The sequence below is a fragment of the Oncorhynchus gorbuscha genome, linkage group LG03, assembly GCF_021184085.1.
Source record: "Oncorhynchus gorbuscha isolate QuinsamMale2020 ecotype Even-year linkage group LG03, OgorEven_v1.0, whole genome shotgun sequence".
Classification (NCBI taxonomy): Eukaryota; Metazoa; Chordata; class Actinopteri; order Salmoniformes; family Salmonidae; genus Oncorhynchus; species Oncorhynchus gorbuscha.
Genome location: NC_060175.1, coordinates 56,664,122 through 56,683,921, shown reverse-complemented (window position 1 = coordinate 56,683,921; position 19,800 = coordinate 56,664,122). Strand labels below are relative to the sequence as shown.

At 41.9% G+C, this 19,800-nt stretch overlaps 1 protein-coding gene across 1 annotated transcript; it reads right to left on the bottom strand.

Annotated features, from left to right (window-relative positions):
* Positions 1–215: 215 nt before the first annotated feature.
* Positions 216–19,425, bottom strand: LOC124031609 (myosin-binding protein H-like). The gene is made up of 12 exons (XM_046343069.1): positions 19,080–19,425; positions 15,166–15,303; positions 14,041–14,208; positions 12,035–12,123; positions 11,605–11,800; positions 10,036–10,175; positions 9,610–9,769; positions 6,652–6,788; positions 2,059–2,251; positions 1,426–1,485; positions 632–672; positions 216–512 (listed from the first exon to the last, which is right to left on the bottom strand). Exons 1-10 carry the CDS (start codon positions 19,369–19,371, stop codon positions 1,451–1,453), a joined length of 1,548 nt encoding a protein of 515 aa, XP_046199025.1. The 5' UTR covers positions 19,372–19,425; the 3' UTR covers positions 216–512; positions 632–672; positions 1,426–1,450.
* Between the last annotated feature and the right edge of the window lie 375 nt (positions 19,426–19,800).

Sequence of the window (19,800 nt, the reverse complement as noted above, 5' to 3'; positions counted from 1 at the left end):
ATATTATACAAATACATGACAAAATCCTTGTAAGGAAATAATCTGCTGGCCTTGCCATAACTTTTCCTCTTCCACAATAAGTACAGAATGTTTTCGATCGACCCATTGTAATTTTTACTTCAGCTTAGAGAAGGTTTATTCAATTGTAGGTTTATTCAATTGTAGGTTTATTCAACAAAAGAAAGGCATTAAATCAAAATATTGTAACACATTCCGAGGTTTTACATCTTTAATCTCCAATCAGTAACAATCGATTTGCTCTCTATAATGGAGACCTATTCAGAATTACAATGTGACAGACAGTTGTTGACATCTGAGTTGGTTGTGGACATGGATATGAACTCTATACCAGAGAGTACTAAGGAAGAAAAATAAATAAAGGCAACAAAAAGAAAATCTTCATAAATATAGGAAAGGGTAGGATACAGCGGTTGTAGACATGAACCATTTCATTGTTTGTTCTCTCCAGTCAGTCATATGTACATGTTTTTTTTCCAGCATCCAGAACCATCCTATAGAAAAACAAATGGCATATATAACTTTAAAACTCACCGAAAGTTATTCAGTGTCTCGACATATTTCACATCAAAAGAGAGAAAGTACAGTTCAGAGCTTATAAAGACCACCTCACCTTTTTGTAAAGGCCTCATTCCACTTGCTTCTAATTTGGGACTATAACAGATGTAAAGAAGAAGGTGTCAATTCACATGCCATATTTAGCCAACTGCGGTGGTTAGAACTGCAGTAGCAGGTCTACAAAATGTATATTCCAACATAAAAAAATAAAAAATGCAGCCAGTTTAAAATATATATATATATTTTTGCAAGTGAACAGAGCTGATTGAATCTCCACAGGGGATACTCAACACCTTGGTGGGTGAAAAGCTGCTTGCAATGCTGTGGATCCTGGTAGTAAATTGCAGTGTCTCGCTGGTCCCTAATGGGCCCGCTATGCCGAGTCAAGAAAATGATGTCGTCCCCCAACTGAGTGCAACTCCACTGTATATGGAGCCATTACAGGACTATTTTATGAGCAGCAGATAGAACTAGCACTCAGACCCTTGCAATTGCAGAGGCCACCTTCCACCTCCCACTTTAGGGCTCACCATGTAAGGCCAGCCTTGGAGAATATGTACGTCACAACAGGACTCAAATAGACTTTGGTACATATTAAAATAAATGTTGGTGCAACATTTTAGGTGATAATATGGGTACATATAAACTCTCTCTCCAATAAGACCAAAGTCAAAGCAGATGAAAGGCCAAGATGGATATTTCTTTCTTTTAATAAAGATATTAAATAAGTATATTTTGAAACAAAGTGGCCTTTTATTTATTGATTCAGTCAACTTCTGAATTCGGGCCTTGTAAATTGAATCCCATTTCCCACATGAAACCTTATTCATGCCAATAAGAGTGACTGACCTGTATGCATGTGCATTTACTGTTCCTACTCGTCTTTGTCAGTGTCTGCTTGCAAAGGCTCTGTTGAGGTAAATATAAGTCATTTAGTGATCATGAACAAATGGCAATATTTCCACACAGCCTGATTTCAAATACGGCAAATATTGAGTGTCTAAATTTGCATGGATATTGAATAATATATAACACCACTAAAAGTAGAAATACATTTGATTACAAAAGCATGGTCTATGTTATAGATGAACTCGCTTCATAGTTTGCGAGACTTCTTCCTCGGGTAAAACCATGTATGAGAAAGCACTTTCCCACTAGGTACAGACATCAATTCAACTTTTATCCCACGTTGATTTCATGTAATTTTATTGAAATGGCGTGGAGACAACGTTGATTCAAGCCGAGTGTGCCCAGGGTGTTCGAAATTAAGTTACTTTTACATTTGATAATTTAGTCATTTAGCAGAAGCTCTTATCCAGAGAGACTTACAGTTAGTTACTTAAGTTGAGACAACCACATACCACAGTCACACAGTCATAGTAAGTCCAATTTTCTCAACAAATAAGTTATCCTACTAGAAGAGACAGTACTAGCAGGAAAAGACAAGTGAAAGCAATTTATTTTTTCACCACAACAACTTACTTTTGACCTCCAGCTTGCAGCCGGTGTCGACCTTCCCCAGTGTATTCTCGGCTCTGCAGACATACTCACCACCGTCGTATGGGCCAGGCTTACGGATCTCCAGGGTGCAGATGCCCCCTGTGCTGATCATCCTGTACTTGGGGTTGTCCATGTTGTTGAGAATCATCTTGTTCTTCATCCACATGATCTTAGGCTGCAACGACATTTGTGATTTATACGTTTCATATCAATTGTTTATTTCAGCTTTCGTGTACTTGGAGCATGTGTAACTATGCACGATACTAAAATACTACAATGATCAGCGCATCGCAAAGGGGACATACACTACATGGCTCGTCGAACATCACATTCCAAAATCATGGCCATTAATATGGTGTTTGTACCCCCTTTGCTGCTACAACAGCAGTTTGTACCCCCTGTGCTGCTCCACTCTTCTGGGAAGGCTTTTCACTAGTTGTTGGAACATTGCTGCAGGGACTTGCTTCCATTCAGCCACAAGAATACCATTCAGCATTACCAAGGTCAGGCACTGATGTTGGGAAATTAGGCCTGGCTCGCAGTCGGCATTCCAATGCATCCCAAAGGTGTTCGATGAGGTTGAAGTGGGGGCTCTGTGCACGCCAGTCAAGTTCTTCCACACCGATCTCGACAAACAATTTCTGTATGGACCTTGCTTGGGCATGGGGGCATTGTCATGCTGAAACAGGAAAGGGCCTTCCCCAAATTGTTGCCACTACTTTGGAAGCACATATTCATCTAGAATCTCATTGTATACTGTAGCGTAAACATTTTAATTCACTGGAACTAAGGGGCCTAGCCCGATCCATGAAAAACAGCCCCAGACCATTATTCCTCCTCCACCAAACTTTACAGTTATCACTATGCATTGGGGCAAGTAGCGTTGTCCTGGTATCCGTCAAACGCAGATTCTTCCGTCGGACTGCTAGATGGTGAAGCGTGATTCATCACTCCAGAGAACGCGTTTTCACTGCTCCAGAGTCCAATGGCGGCGAGCTTTACACCACTCCAGCCGAAGCTTGGCATTGCGCAAGGTGATCTAACGCGTCGATCACACTGACAGCGTCATTTTCGTTTTGATACATCAGAATTACATTCATTTCCAAGGAAACTCTATGTTTGCCTTGCAGCATTGCATCGCAGAGGGTCTTGCAGTGCGTTCGGTATGGTGCATACGTTGGATTTATCGAATGTATGCATCAAATGTTGAACTTTTTGTGCATATATAGCCAGATGATGCTTCATACTATTTTGCACAACAACGCTGCCGGTGTGTTCGAAGCGTTAAGCTTGTGTGCGGTTGCTTGGCCATGGAAACCAATTTTATGAAGCTCCCAACGAACAGTTCTTGTGCTGACGTAGCTTCCAGAGGCAGTTTGGAACTCGGTAGTGAGTGTAGCAACCGAGGAAAGATGATTTTTACATGCTCCGCACTTCAGCACTCAGTGGTCCCCTTCTGTGTGACCCACCACTAAGCTGCTGAGCCGTTGTTGCTCCTAGAAGTTTCTACTTCACAAAAACAGGACTTACAGTTGACCGGGGCAGCTGTAGGAGGGCAAAATATTTGACAAACTGACTTGTTGGAAAGGTGGCATGACAGTGCCAAGTTGAAAGTCAAGGAGCTCTTCAGTACAGGTCATTCTACTGCCAATGTTTGTCTATGGAGATTGTATGGCTGTGTGCTCAATTTTATACAGCTGTCAGTGACAGGTATGGCTGAAATAGCTAAATCCACTAATTTGAAGGGTTGTCCACATACTTTTGTAGTGTGCTAAATGACTTAAATGTAAATGTTTCTGGGGGAAATTAAGCCCTTTTGACGGTAACATACAGTTGAAGTCAAGTTTACATATACCTTAGCCAAATACATTTCAACTCAGTTTTTCACAAATCCTGGCATTTAATCCTAGTAAACATTCCCTATCTTAGGTCAGTTTGGCTCACCACTATTTTAAGAATGTGAAATGTCAGAGTAATAGTAGAGAGAATGATTTATTTCAACTTTTATTTCTGTCATCACATTCCCAGTGGGTCAGAAGTTTACACGCACTCAATTAGTATTTGGTAGCATTGCCTTTAAATTGATTAACTTGGGTCAAACATTTTGGGTAGTCTTCCACAAGCTTCCCACAATAAGTTGGGTGAATATTGGCCCATTCCTCCTGACAGAGCTTGTGTAACTGAGTCAGGGTCGTAGGCCTCCTTGCTCGCACACACTTTTTCAGTTCTGCCCACAAATGTTCTGTAGGATTGAGGTCAAGGCTTTCACTCCAATACCTTGACTTTGTTGTCCTTAAGCAATTTTGCCACAATTTTGGAAGAATGCTTGGGGTCATTGTCCATTTGGAAGACCCATTTGCGACCAAGCTTTAACTTCCTGACTGATGTCTTGAGATGTTGCTTCAATATTTCCAGATAATTTTCCTCCTCTTGAAGCCATCTATTTTTTGAAGTGCAACAGTACCTCCTGCAGCAAAGCATCCCCACAGCATGATGCTGTCACCCCTGTGCTTCAAGGTTGGGATGGCGTTCTTCGGCTTGCAAGCCTCCCCCTTTTCCTCCAAACATAACGATGGTCATTATGTCCTAACAGTTGTATATTTGTTTCATCAGACCAGAGGACATTTCTCCAAAAAGTACGATCTTTGTCCCCATATGCAGTTGCAAACCGTAGTCTGTCTTTTTTATGGCTGTTTTGGAGCAGTGGCTTTTCCTTGCTGAGCGGCCTTTCAGGTTATGTCGATATAGGACTTGTTTTACTGTGGATAAAGATACTTTTGTACCCGTTTCCTCCAGCATCTTCACAAGGTCCTTTCTGTTGTTCTTTACACTTTTCGCACCAAGGTACGTTCATCTCTAGGAGACAGAAGGCATCTCCTTCCTGAGTGGTACGATGGCTGCAAGGTCCCATGGTGTTTATACTTGCGTACTAATGTGTGTACAGATGAAAGTGGTACCTCCCAAGGATGAATCAGACATGGAGGTCTACCATTTTCTTTTTTCTGAGGTCTTGGCTGACATCTTTTGATTTTTCCATGTCAAGCAAAGAGGCACTGATTTTGAAGGTAGGCCTTGAAATTCATCCACAGGTACAATTTGCAAATTATGTCAATTAGCCTATCAGAAGCTTCTGAAGCCATGACATCATATTCTGGAATTTTCAAGTCAATTTAGTGTATGTAAATTTCTAACCCACTGGAATTGTGATACGGTGAATTATAAGTTAAATAATCTGTCTGTAAACCATTGTTGGAAAAATGACTTGTGTCATGCACAAAATAAATATTGCTACTGCAACATCATTTCAACCCCACATGTGAATCTGCAATTCCACAAGTGAAAGATTTTCATGTGAAACGAAAAATGTGATTTTCACAAGTGAATGTTTTCACATGCGAAAATGCAATTCTACATTTCAAAGTGAGATTTTTTTTCAAATGTGAAATTTGCAGTTTTATATGTTAACTTTCACGTGTGTAACTGCAATTCACGTGAGGTGAAAACATGTTGTTCTCCTCAAATGTGAAAAGGTGGTGTTAATTAACATGTGAAGTCTAAATGTAATATTTAAATTTAAACTCAACATATGAAACTGCAAATTTGACTTGTTCTTTTGTAAGGGTCAGTGTAAAGGCCCCCCATGATCCCATCAGGGTAGGAATGTAACACATCTGACCCCTCCACCCCCCTCCTCTCTGCCACACACCCACTACAGCCCAGTCGGCTAGGAGTCCAAGGTTCCATTCAGAGGGAGACTATCATAACCTAACCCTATACGGAGCTGCATGTTCAACTCCTGAGTGACACAGCGGTCTAAGGCACTGCATCCCAGTGCTAGAGGCGTCACTACAGACCCTGGTTTGATGGCCCAGCGTCGTTAGGGTTTGGCCGGGGTAGGCCTTCATTGTAAATACTTTGTTCTTAACTGCCTTGCCTGGTTAAATGAAGGTTAAATAAAAAATGCTGCTCTGCTGTGGCGACTGGCAACCCAGTGGATCTAGTGGGAGGGAAGGGGACAGGCTGAGCTGGAGGCTCAGACATCAATCAATACATTGTTTTTTATAAAGCCGTTCTTACATCAGCAGTTGTCACAAAGTGCTTATACAGATACCCAGCCTAAAATATGCAGGAGGCTAACAAAGAGACTAAAAAACCCTCCTTCCAGAGACGATGTGTGTCTGTGTCTGTGTGTGCACATCAGGTAACTGATGCAAACAGTAGAATCAGATTTAAAACAGTTAAAAATACACCTTATGGAACAGTGGAGACACACACACACGTTTACACATTCACATAAGACATGCACTCTACACACACGTACACATGGATTTTGTATTGTATTTATGTGGTAGTAAAGTAGTGGCCTGAGTTCACACACTTAATGTGCTGTGAAAAGTGTTAATGTAATATTTTAAATAATATATAACTGCCTTAATGTTGCTGGACCCCAGGAAGAGAAGCTGCTGCCTCGGCTAATGGGTATCCTTAACAAATGCAGTTCTGCTAGCCTAGCCGACAGGTGTCCATTTCATTAACAACCTACAGTTACAACCTCATTAACAACCTAAGTTTTACCTTGGGGCATCCCCTCACAGAGCACAGCAGCTTGGTGCTGTAGCCAACAGTGGTGGACCTGTCGTTCAGAACAGTGGTGAACTTGGGAGCCTCGGTGAAGTCATGCTCCACGAACGGGGTAGGTTTGTAGTCAATAACTGAAAAATAATGAGACAAGCATGGATTAGGTTCTAAATGGGGGCAACTACAAGAAGACTTTATTGTTCCACTCGTTCTAACATTCTCTAACGTTGTGGGGGACCCGTTTAAAAGACCATGTCAAATATAGCTGTTTTCACATGAAACTGTATTTTCACATTATTACTTTTAGAGTTCACAAGTTAACACCACCTTTCAGATGTGAGAAGAAAAACGTTTTCACGTCACATGTGAATTGCAGTTTCATATGTGACATTTGCTGTTTCACGTCATCAATATGTCATGTGAAAATCGGATATGCTGTTTCACGTGAAGAACTTAGAAAAGCTCACATTCAAATGTAGAATTTCAAGTTCACATCAAAAAAATCTATCACATGAAAATTGAATTAGAAGTTTCACATTTAAAAAACAATTATGTGAAAATCTAACTTTCACATGTGGAGTGAAATAGTGTTTATTCTCCTCACATGTGAAAAAAGTGGGGTAACATGTTGCAGTAGAAATGTTTCCACATATGGAATTGCTCATTATTTAATGGCATTCTGTGAATAATCATTCAAGTGTGTTAAACGGTATAATCTCTTATTCTTGAGCCATTAATTCAGAGTGTTGAAACTGCAAGCACACGCCTCTCTCCTTCATATGTTGATCACTGATCGTTGGAAGACGCTCAGTGAAAAGAACTGAGAAACTAGGGCTCCGTGTCTCCTTATTTATCCTTTTTAACATGTCAACATTAGCACTGTCAAAGTTAATCAGTTAACCAAAGTCATTAACTGAAATCATTTTTGTGCTCAATTTTCTTATTGCAATGTCTGAAAGCGTTTAAAATACACTAAAAACATCCAAAATACATGAGTCTATATAGCTAAAATCAGCAATACGATGTCAAAACAAGTTGACTTTAAGGTTAAACTAAGTTTGTTAAACAATTTACCTGATTTTGCTAACCGTTACTTTGGATAAAATCAGAACAGCAATGTTCATGTACTGCTATATGTATAAACAAAAATCTAAAATGACAACTCAACTTGAGCAAACTATGAATCACAGCAAATCCTGTGATAAACTCGGTTACAGTTTTTTCTTATTGTTGATACCCATGGTTGACAAAATGTGAAAAGCGGACATGAGTCGGTCATGGTTGCTAATGGCCACGTGATGAGGTAGCCCCGCCTACGACTTCTAAATAGTGTTGGCCCTCATGGTCAAATGGTAAAGACATTTGGGATCTCCCGTTGGACACCTGGGTTCTAATCCTGACAGTTATAAAAGCATACATGTGAAACTTATATAATCACATGTGAAATGTTGAGAAACAGGGAAATGTGTCTGAGTCATGTGAAAATATATTTTAAACTTCACATGTCTGAAAACAATGTGTCTGCTTTTCCCACATTATTATTATTATTATTATTATTTTACATATGATTTGTTCACGTGACAAATTCACGTGAGACGTCACGCGTGTCCGAAAACCATGTATCTGACTCATGAAAATGGCATGTAAAAATATATATACACAGTACCAGTCAAGTTTGGACACACCTACTCATTCCAGAGTTGTTACTATTTGCTACATTGTAGAATAATAGTGAAGATATAAAAACTATGAAATAACACATATGGAATCATGTTGTAACCAAAACAGTGTTAAAGAAATCAAGCCACCTTTTGCCTTGATGACAGCTCTGAACACTCTTGGCATTCTCTCAACTAGCTTCATGAGGTACTGTAGTCACCTGCAACGCATTTCAATTAACAGGTGTGCCTTGTTAATTTGCGGAATTTCTTTCCTTCTTAATGCATTTGAGCCAATCAGTTGTGTTGTGAGAAGGTATACAGAAGATAGACCTATTCGTAAAATACCATCTAATGGCAAGAACAGCTCAAATAAGCAAAGAGAATTACTTTAAGACATGGTCTGTCAATCTGGAAAATTTCAAGAACTTTTCAAATTTCTTCAAGGGCTGTCGTAAAAAACATCAAGCGCTATGATGAAACTCCCTCTCATGAGGACTGCCACAGGAAAGGAAGTCTACAAGAAACACGAGCAATGGACATTAGACCAGTGGAAATATGTACTTTTGTCTGATGAGTCCAAATGAGAGATTTTTGGTTCCAACCGCCATGTCTTTGTGAGATGCATAGAGGAGGTGTGGGGGTGCTTTGCTGGTGTCCCTGTCAGTGATTAATTTAGAATTCAAGGCACACTTAACGAGCATGGCTACCACAGCATTCTGCAGCAATACGCCTTACCGTCTTGGTTTGCACTTAGTGGGACTATCATTTGTTTCAACAGGACTATGACCCAAAACACACCACCAGGCTGTGTAAGGGTTAATTGACCAAGGAGAGTGATGGAGTGCTGCATCAGATGACCTGGCCTCCACAATCACCCAACCGTAATGCAATTGAGATGGTTTGGGATGTGTTGGACCACAGAGGAGAAGCAGCCAACAAGTGCTCAGCATATGTGGGAACTCCTTCAAGACTGTTGGAAAATAATTCCCCTTGAAGCTGGTTGAGAGAATGCCAAGAGTGTGCACAACTGTTACCAAGGCAGAGTGGCTACTTTGAAGAAGCTAAAATATATTTTGATTTGTTTAACACTTTTTTTGGTTAGTATACGACTCGATATGTGTTACTTCATAGTTTTGATGTCTTCACTATTATTCTACAATGTAGAAAATAGTAAAAATAAAGAAAATCCCTTGAATTAGTTTGACTGGTGCGTGTATGTATATATATAAATACATGTTCTTTTCACGTGTGATTTAAGGGACTTTTTTTAAGGGTGGTGTGGAGAGTGTCTCACCCTCCTTCACAATGGTGGCTTCTCCCTTGGTCACGGCACATTCCTCACTGAGTCCGCACTTGTTCTCTGCAAAGATCCTGAAGGTGTAGGTGTTGCCCATAATGAGGTCTGAGATGGTGGCGTTTAGTCTGGTGTAGTGCTCCAAAATGTTGAACCAGTCCTGGGCAAGAGACCATATGAGTATTAATAACATTTCAATGGCCTGTTATTACACATATTGCATTTTCTTTTGGAAGACAATGTTTTGGTGTAAAGTATACTGAGATGTACTTTTAAATAACATTTTTGGGGATTGTATTTGATTACAGGGAATATATTTGCTGCTGAATCAATGGGAATTGTGTAGACAAGAGGGCTACAGAAGTTATGAATGACTCAGTATGTCATTCACTATTACATTGTATGGTAAGCAAGAGGGTTTCTCACCCCGGTCTTCTTGTCAGCTTTCTGGACAGTGTAGCCTGTGATCTCTGTGTTACCATTATCTTTGGGTACGGTCCACTCCAAAGCAACGTTGAATCCCCAGACATCCACAATCTTAATGCTGGCTGGTGGCCCGGGCAACTCTGTGGGAGAGCAAGCACCGAGACACATGGTTCAATATGGGTTGCATCATTAGTATCAGTAGACTCACAAAAAACTTGATCACTCTCCAGATCAGTTAAGACCTGACCAGAAACAACTCCTGGCCCTAGTGATGACCAAAATATACCTACAGTTGAAGTCAGAAGTCTACATACACCTTAGCCAAATACATTTCAACTCAGTTTTTCACAATTCCTGACATTTAATCCTAGTAAATATTCCCTGTTTTAGGATCACCACTTTATTTTAAGAATGTGAAATGTCAGAATAATAGTAGAGAGAACTAATTATGTCAGCTGTTATTTCTTTCATCGCATTCCCAGTGGGTCAGAAGTTTACATACACTCAATTAGTATTTGGTAGCATTGCCTTTAAATGGTTTAACTTGGGTCAAACATTTCAGGTAGCCTTCCACAAGCTTCCCACAATAAGTTAGGTGAATTTTGGTCCATTCCTCCAGACAGAGCTGGTGTATCTGAGTCAAGTTTGTAGGCCTCCTTTCTCACACACGCTTTTTTCAGTTCTGTCCACAAATGTTCTATAGGATTGAGGTCAGGGCTTGTGATGGCCACTCCAATAACTTGACTTTGTTGTCCTTAAGCCATTTTGCCACAATTTTGGAAGTATGCTTGGGTCCATTTGGAAGACCCATTTGCGACCAAACTTTAACTTCCGGACTGATGTCTTGAGATGTTGCTTCAATATATCCAGATAATTTTCCTTTGTCATGATGCCATCTATTTTGTGAAGTGCACCAGTCCCACCTGCAGCAAAGCATCCCCACAACATGATGCTGCCACACCCGTGCTTCATAACGATGGTCATTATGGCCAAACAGTTCTATTTTTGTTTCATCAGACCAGAGGACATTTCTCCAAAAATACATTTTCCCATTATGCCAAGCAAAGAGGCACTGAGTTTGAAGGTAGGTCTTGAAATACATAAACAGATACACCTCCAATTGACTCAAATGATGTCAATTAGCCATTCAGAAGCTTCTAAAGCCATAACATCATCATCTTCTAGAATTTTCCAAGCTGTTTATAGGCGCAGTTAACTTAGTGTATGTAAACTTCTGACCCACTGGAATTGTGATACAGTGAACTATAAGTGAAATAATCTGTCTGTAAACAATTGTTGGAAAAATGACTTGTGTCATGCACAAAGTTGTATGTGTGTCCACATAACTGAGTATGTGACTAACCTTGTGAAACTGTCCTAACCCGACTTGCAAACAATAGTTTGTTAAAAAGAAATTTGTGGAGTGGTTGAAAAACGAGTTTTAATGACTCCAACCTAAGTGTATGTAAACTTCTGACTCCAACTGTATTTTTTGACACGCTAATGCTGTGTCATCATCTGTTTTGGAAATGAAAAGAAGGTTGGATAGTCTAATAGAATTTGACTGACCAATAATCTGGATGATGATAGCAGCTTTGTCCTCAAAGTCGTCCACCTTCACGCACATTTCGTATGAGCCAGAGTCCCCCCTCTCTGTTTGACGGATGAACAGGATGCTGTCTCTGTCAGATGTACGGATGTTGGCCCTCTTGGGGTCGAGGGGCTGTCCATCCTTTAACCAGCTAACCACTGGCTTAGGTTTACCCTAGGAAAGTAAAGAACACAAGGCTCAATCAATTGCCTTAGCTTCCATCTGAATGGACACATGCTACAACATCAAGTCATTTCACATCATTAGTGCCAGGAGTCTTTTCTGACCATGTGAAAAACCTCTAGCCCATAGTTGTAGCCTATAGCTAGGGCCCAAATGGTTTTGGTCCTGCTCAGCTCATGTGGTTTAGACACTCCCAGGCCTTCCCATCTCATAATGCAAACTCACAGAGTAGGGGATGACAAGGTTGATCTTCTCGCCGACTTTCTTGACATACCTCTGCCTCAGGAAGCGAGGCAGGCGGACTTTGGGGCGAGCTACAGGCAGAAAAAAAAATGTTTACGAATAATAATAATCAACCTGTTCAAAGAAGTAAAATGACTCTGAAACTGTGACCCACGCAATGGATAGGACACTTCAGAGATACTTCAGAGCGAGCAATTGAATGTGTATCTGAAAGAATAACAATCAACCTCCTCAAAAACCCACTCTCTGTACCTTCAGCTTTGAGACAGATTCTCCTGCACTCCAGTCATCCAGACCAGATCTAGTTTGGTGGGAACCAAACACCTGCTGAGTCTATCGGAGTGTCACTCACCAGAGCTCTAAATAGGTCCCATCTGAACTCATGCCATGTCGCAACACATGATGTAGATCTACAGTTACCCCAGCCCACACTGTTAAACAGGCTGCAGTAAGAATCACACCCATCTGTACTGTAGATTCTCCAAGACCATAGGGTTCCCCACAAACACACCATTCACAGCCAACGGCTTACTGTGTTAAAACATGGACAGAATGGTTTACATTTGTAAATAACTCATGTTCATATAATTGCACACCTGCACCCATACAGACCTATGCACTAGTGCTCTAGGCAGAAATATGTGCTGCTATCAGAACATGTATTTAAAGCAAAACAATCAACCAACTGGGGAAATGGGCATGGTAGAATTAGGTGTGTTTCTCCGTGGAGTGTCCTGATTTGACGCTCCTTATGCGGCGATCAGGTCAAAAGAGAACTGCCTTGTCCCCGTCAGAGTCTGTGGCATGTTTCAAAATAAACACAGGGTCCCTGGTCGTCTCAAAGGACTTAGATGGCATACGAGACGTTAGATCCCTCCCCTGTCCCCACCCCCTCTGTGTAGAGTGGACACTTTGGAATGTCCCCCATCCCCACCCCCCTCGACAGATTGCACTTGTTTCCATCACTCTTACATGGGTTGGCTTGACACCTCTCCAGCACGCATTCTGACCGGGGAGTCAACTTGATGCCAAACCTTCCGAATTGAATCCGTGTTAATAGCAGACACGTCCCAACTATTTTTCCAAGGATTTGTGGGAAAGTTAGCGGTCGTTCCATTGTGTGGTAAACCAGATGCTTTTATTGGTGGACCAATGGCTAAGTTTGACGGTGGGACTGTGGTACAGGGACTGTGACACTCCGATTGGGGGTCGGCCAGTCCCTGTATAAGTCCTTGGGGTTCAGGTTTCATTGCCCTCCACTAAAATTCTCTATTACACATTTGCTGATCCTTGCTTACATAAATAATGTTTTAATCAACTCTCATAAAAATAAAAAAAACGTAGGTCTACCAATTACTTTGGTTTTGATATAACTATTTAACTGTATATTCAGAACATCGGACTCTGGATAAAACACTAAATCCAGGGCCACTGTATACAGTACATTCACTTGCATCCAGGATGATTGCTGTAAATGAAGATGCTTGACTAACCATTAACGGTTGTCATTGAGGAAAACAAAAAGTAGACAAAGAAAGAAGACACAGGTGAAAACAGGCACCCAAAAGGTGTCGGAGGTAGTATATTTATCCTTTTACAAATGGGGAGCTTAGACCGAGGATCTCTACCCCACCAAGAGTGGGGTAGACAATCTGGGAAGGCAACAGTTGCATTATTCTAACGGGCCAGGGATGTGACAACAGCCGTTGGATATCTGAGATTGAAATCAAGCGGAGCCGATTCTCCCTAGCTGTTTCAACGTCAGCTCTTTTAAAAGCCACTTCAACGATAAATACTGACACCGCCCACCGCAAACAGTTTGGACTTGCTGTTAATTGCCGTACCAATAATACAATACTGTCTACTTGAAGTCCATGGAAGAAAACCCACACATCTGCTGGTTGGAAGAAATGGACCATGGCATGCTTCTGAAGTACAGTAGTTAAGGGCTGTTTGTGAGTGAGGACTATTGCCCAGGCTTTGCTTACCCCCAACCTCCTTGACCAGAACAGGGTCAGCGATGGTAGCAGGAGGGCTGCGGCCACCAGGGTTTACAGCAACCACCCGGATCAGCAGACGGTCGCCGGTAGTCTGGTTCTTGATGACATAACGGCAGGACACGGTCAGATCCTCGTTGGCTACTTTCCAGTCTTCAGCTGTGACAGGAAAGTGAACAAACTTAGTACAATATAGAACTGTGGCAGGAGAGTGATCACAGTGAGGACAATAAGTATCAGCTAATAGCTCAGTTCATGAGTTGTGTCATTTTATTTGACAGGACCTTCAAGGTACACCTTATGATCAGACAATGAGCAGACAGCAAGGTGAAAGAGGCAGGGACAATTAAGAAACACTGAGACAGATACAGAGAATCTTCACTTCTTCACTGAGTGAAAATGTAAACTACAGGACACATATTTCAATACGTAATATTTGTAGTGGTGACTGAGAATCAGGGGAAGTACTTGGAGGGAAAGGATTGGCATGACTTATCTTCCTATCTGGGCCCAAAAACATATGTTTAATTTGATGAATGAAGGAGATTCATGAATAAGAATATCATACATTCAAATTTTCATTTTCCAGGTGCATTATTACATTTGCAAGGTGAAATGTGCAGTTGCATTACTATGATTTCTTTTTGACTTGAGTCTGTTACTGACATTAGCAGAAGGTTGTGATCTAAAAGCAGGCACCAGCTAGTCCATGGCACCGCCAGTAATGCCTCTCTCCTTATAGGGAGAGGTTAGGTACAGTATAAATCATCTAGTGACATGCAGGGGAGGGGACAGGTGCAACTGATAGGTCTGACCAGCTCAAATAATATAATTTCAAATGGCAACAGCTTAAAGTGGAACGCAGCCACATCGTATGGTGTTAGGTAAAACAAATCGATAAACATTTTTCTAAGGTTGTGGTTAATTCTTTATTCTACCTTATAAGCATATCAGAAATGTACAACATTCAATGGGACAACATAACATTCAAAGAACTTAGTAGTCAAATAGTAGCCTGGTATCAGATTGATCACGCCCATGACCATAGGAGTTAGCAAGACTGCACAAACAGATCTGGGACAAGATTAGTTAAGGTAGTGGGCTTGAATAACTTACTTCCCTCCTTGGTGATTTCCACAGTGTACCCATCCAGGCCAGAGTTGGCTGGAATGGTCTTTGGAGGCCTCCAGGTGATGGTCACTGAAGTGTCGCTCTTGTCGTCCACTGTCACTTCCAAGGGCTCACTGGTGGGCTCTACAGTTGGGAAACGCAAACACAATTCAGATAACGCATCGTACAACTCGGAAGTGAGATTAAATATTAGCCCTATTAGATTATACATTATCAATCAAAAACAAAGTAATGTGGCTCTATTTAGTTTGGAAATGCGAACACAATTGTACAACTCGAGTTGCAAGAGGAAATAGTTAACCTAATTGGGTTATCATATCAACGGAAACATGGCATTAAAGGCTCCACATTGTTTAGAAATGCAAAAATAATGCAGACATTGTACAACTTGAAACTTGGAGGACGCGATACTGGGTTATCATATCAATTATTTTAAAATATGTAATAGGAGAATGTGTGAAGAGCTCCGTAACCGTTTGACCAATCCTTCCTCTGACTGTCGAGTTGGTTTACCTTTGGGTGGGGGGCGGTAGGTGTTTTGGGGGTTCCTCTACGGAGGCTGCGTCGGCAGCAGCGGCTGATGTTAAATGTGCATTTACATAAAAGGTCAGAGGCAGTAGGTATGAGACCAGTATTCTAGAATCCATTCCAATGCCATCTCTTACTGAACTCCTCTTTGTTCACGCAGTAGAGAGATGAAAACAGTCTTCACCTATTTCATCTGCTAAGGTGCACTAGGATTTAACTAGGGCCCGGAGTGTTCCCCTGGTCAGGTCACATGGACAGGAAAAACCTTTGAATGGATTATATGTATACCAAACTAACTATACCTTCTCATTTTGGAGTGGATTGGAATTGGACATATTCAGATGTGAAGGTATAATTGATCCATTTCACATGAACAGGGTTTACTCCTTCAGCAGCAGGGGCATATCCATTTACATTTACATTTAAGTCATTTAGCAGACGCTCTTATCCAGAGCGACTTACAAATTGCATTCACCAATTTGCATTATGAATGCATTCCCTCTGTGGTTGAGGCACCTGTAGCTGCAGCAGCATCAGCTAGTGTTTAATGTTAGAGATTCATCTAATGAATTAGTTCAAATAACATAAGAGCCTGGTCCCAGATCTGTTAACTCTTATGATGATGACCAGAGGAGTTGGCAAGACAGACAGCACAAACAGATCAGGGACCATGAAAATAAAGCCATACCTTCCAGGATGGGCAAAATGCCCAATTATCATTGAGATCATCTAGCTCTTTTTTTCCATTTAACTAGGCAAGTCAGTTAAGAACAAATTCTCATTTACAATGACGGCCTAACCCTAATACTGCCTGGAATCAAACCAGGATCTGTCGTGACACCTCTAGCACTGAGATGCAGTGCCTTAGACCGCTGTGCCACTCGTGAGTTAGTGCTGTTAGCCAAAAATGATTTGCCATCATTCTAAACAGGAAAATCCGTATTAAGTGGCATATGATGAAGTCCCTTGGCTCCTTATGGATTGGTAGTGAGCCTGTTACCATCAGGGTGGGCAACAACCTCAACATCAGCAGCTGGGGTGCCTTCCTCTGCAGCAGTGGAGGTGGCTGCTATTAATTAAACATTAGCAAGGCGTTTAGAGCAAAAGCTGGCTTTAAACATTTCAAAAGATGTTACAAAATGAAAAGATGTGGCAGAATGTTATGTGGATAGGAAGTACCCATACACGAGTAGAGATCAAGAACTTACAGTAAAAGAGGTTAAGTAGCCTAGTCAAAACAAACATCTGTTATTCTTGGCTTTACCCTCGGATGGTGCCTCAGCGTAGGCCCAGCAAAGAGCTTATTGCCGACAGATAGAGTCCTTGATTTCATCAGCTGTCCGCAGGTGAAGAAGCCAGACTTGGAGATCCTGGCCTGGTGTGGTTACAAGTGGTCTGCAGTTGTGAGGCTGGTTGGGTGTACTGCCATATTCTCTAAAACGATTTTGGAGGTGTCTTATGATAGAGAAAAACATTCAATTCTCTGGCAACAGTTCTGGTGGACATTCCGGCAGTCAGCATGCCAATTGCACGCTCCCTCAAATCTTAAGACATTCGTGGCATTGTGTTGTGTGACAAAACTGCACATTTTTATTGTCCCCCAGCACAAGTTGTGCCTATGTAATAATCATGCTGTTTAATCAGCTTATTGATATTCCACACCTGTCAGGTGTATGGATTATCTTGGCAAAGGAGAAATGCTCACTAACAGGGAGGTAAACACGTGTGCACAACATTTACATTACATTTAAGTCATTTAGCAGACGCTCTTATCCAGAGCGACTTACAAATTGGTGCATTCACCTTATGGCATCCAGTGGAACGGTCACTTTACAATAGTGCATCTAAATCTTAAAGGGGGGTGAGAAGGATTACTTATCCTATCCTAGGTATTCCTTAAAGAGGTGGGGTTTCAGGTGTCTCCGGAAGGTGGTGATTGACTCCGCTGTCCTGGCGTCGTGAGGAAGTTTGTTCCACCATTGGGGGGCCAGAGCAGCGAACAGTTTTGACTGGGCTGAGCGGGAACTGTACTTCCTCAGTGGTAGGGAGGCGAGCAGGCCAGAGGTGGATGAACGCAGTGCCCTTGTTTGGGTGTATGCGTTTTGTGCATATGGAACATTTCGGTGATCTTTTATTTCAGCTCATAAAACATGGGACCAACACTTTATGTTGCGTTTTATATTATTTTTGTTCAGTATAGTTTGAAACGTATATGATGTAATGAATGCACTCTGATTCAAGTATGCCTTGTCAGCATTGTGATGCATGAATTACCCTCTGGCTCAGCAGGCGGCTCAACAGGTACCTCAGGTGGGGAAGGAGCCTCTTCAGCAAGAGCAGCTAACGTTAAATGTTTCGTAATATGGTATGTTAGTTTGCTAGCTGTTGACTGTAGTGGTGTTATTCCTGGATGGATTATTATGTTTGAAGACACACAATGTAAGCTACTTCCTGAACGATTAGAGAGTAGCCTACGGCCAAGCACAATGCTTTATCCAGGGAATCAGGGTGCGCGCAAAGATACACAAAGGATAGAACTTTGATGTCCACTGAATCACCATTAATCAATAGCTCATATACAGTGAGATATCGAGCAGTTGCAATACTTGACTAGGTAGTCAGGCTATCAAGAGCCTTACGCCAGTGGATCCTAAACTGTGGGGACGTACGCCAGTGGATCCTAAACTGTGGGGACTTTCAAGAGTAAGTTTAAAGACGGACTGAGTTCCACCACCACAAAATTGTTCCCCGATGCAAGGGGGGGGGGGCTTCGAGTTTGAGAACCCCTGCCTTACACAACCACTTGCACAACACATTGTAGGCTTGTCGTCATGGAGCCCACAATGATTCTTCTGCAAAGTCTTCCGTAATGAGTCTTCAGGCCTATCTTAAAAGTAGGGGCTTCAGTGCTTTATCTTATGAATCAATCATGAACGAATGTTGCTTATTTTTTTTAACCAAATGATGTGGAAGAACAAACTCTCTCGGAATACACATCACGTGACGGAATATTTTTGTTGGGGTTTTGGCGGTGCGCAATGGGAGTTAGTTACATTTTGGACCAAAAATGGTAAGGCTATTTATAGAAGGCTCTTGGAGAGACCCAGTGGCAAAGGGACCGGCATAAGATCCATGACCTCCATTGAAGTATTGGGTAAATTATAAAGACCCATTAACAAATCATGTCAACGTTTAGTTTTAGCACTCCTGGGAACTTATGAAAATGTTAAGTATGCCCCTTGCGCACCAAACAAACGTCACCATGGCTCATCCATTCAGAGAGGAGATCAATGACATAAATGACAAAGTAGCCCGCGTGTTTCTGCTAAAAGCCCAACCGAGGCTCATTTCATGGAGCGTTATTGCATTACCATTTGGAGGAGGGGGTGTGGGTGCTTTGGGCTGCTCAGGAGCAGGTTCTGCGGGAGCCTCCTCTTCGGTTGGCGCAGCCTCGGCAGGCGCAGCCTCGGCAGGGGCAGCCTCGGCAGGGGCAGCTGCTTCGGCAGGGGCAGCCTCTGCCGGTGGAGCTTCGACCTCGACAGGGGGAGCAACTTCAGCAGGAGCCGCCTCCGCGGGTGCAGGGGCAGGGGCAGGTGCTTCCTCCTTCTTAGGAGCAGGCGCTTTCGGGGATGCCTTCTTGATAGGGGCAGGCTTCGCAGGCATGGTGGCAGTTTCTGCTACTCCCAAAGTCAGTAAGTCCTCAAAGAGTCATCACTTTAGAGGGAGTGGCAGGCTATATAGACAGTGGTCCCAGACTCCACCCCCTAAGGAATTGTCTGTAACAGATACTTGACTGAATCTTGGACCTTATTATAGACCTAGTAGGGACATCCTAACACTTTCATTACCCCGTTGAAGTTGAAATGTTAAAATGGTTAAAGTTACGGTTCAGGGTAGGGACGTACCAAGGATTCCGAATAGCAGTAACTCTAGTAAGAATAGGGACCATTAGGCCCGAGAGGGGGTCCAATCCGGCCCACGGGTGGTTTGTGAAAAATATATCTATATAAATGCTTTATATATATTTTTAAATTCTGTGTGGGGGGGGGGTGAACTAAATATATTTACAAAATGACTAAAACCAAATTAAAA

Coding starts and splice junctions, on each gene's coding strand:
- LOC124031609 (XM_046343069.1), bottom strand. CDS start 19,371: ATGCCTGCGAAGCCTGCCCCTATCAAGAAGGCATCCCCGAAAGCGCCT. Junction 12,124..14,040: donor TCTGGTCAAGGAGGTTGGGG/GTAAGCAAAGCC, acceptor TTCTGCCTGTAG/CTCGCCCCAAAGTCCGCCTG. Junction 9,770..10,035: donor AAGCTGACAAGAAGACCGGG/GTGAGAAACCCT, acceptor TCTCTTGCCCAG/GACTGGTTCAACATTTTGGA.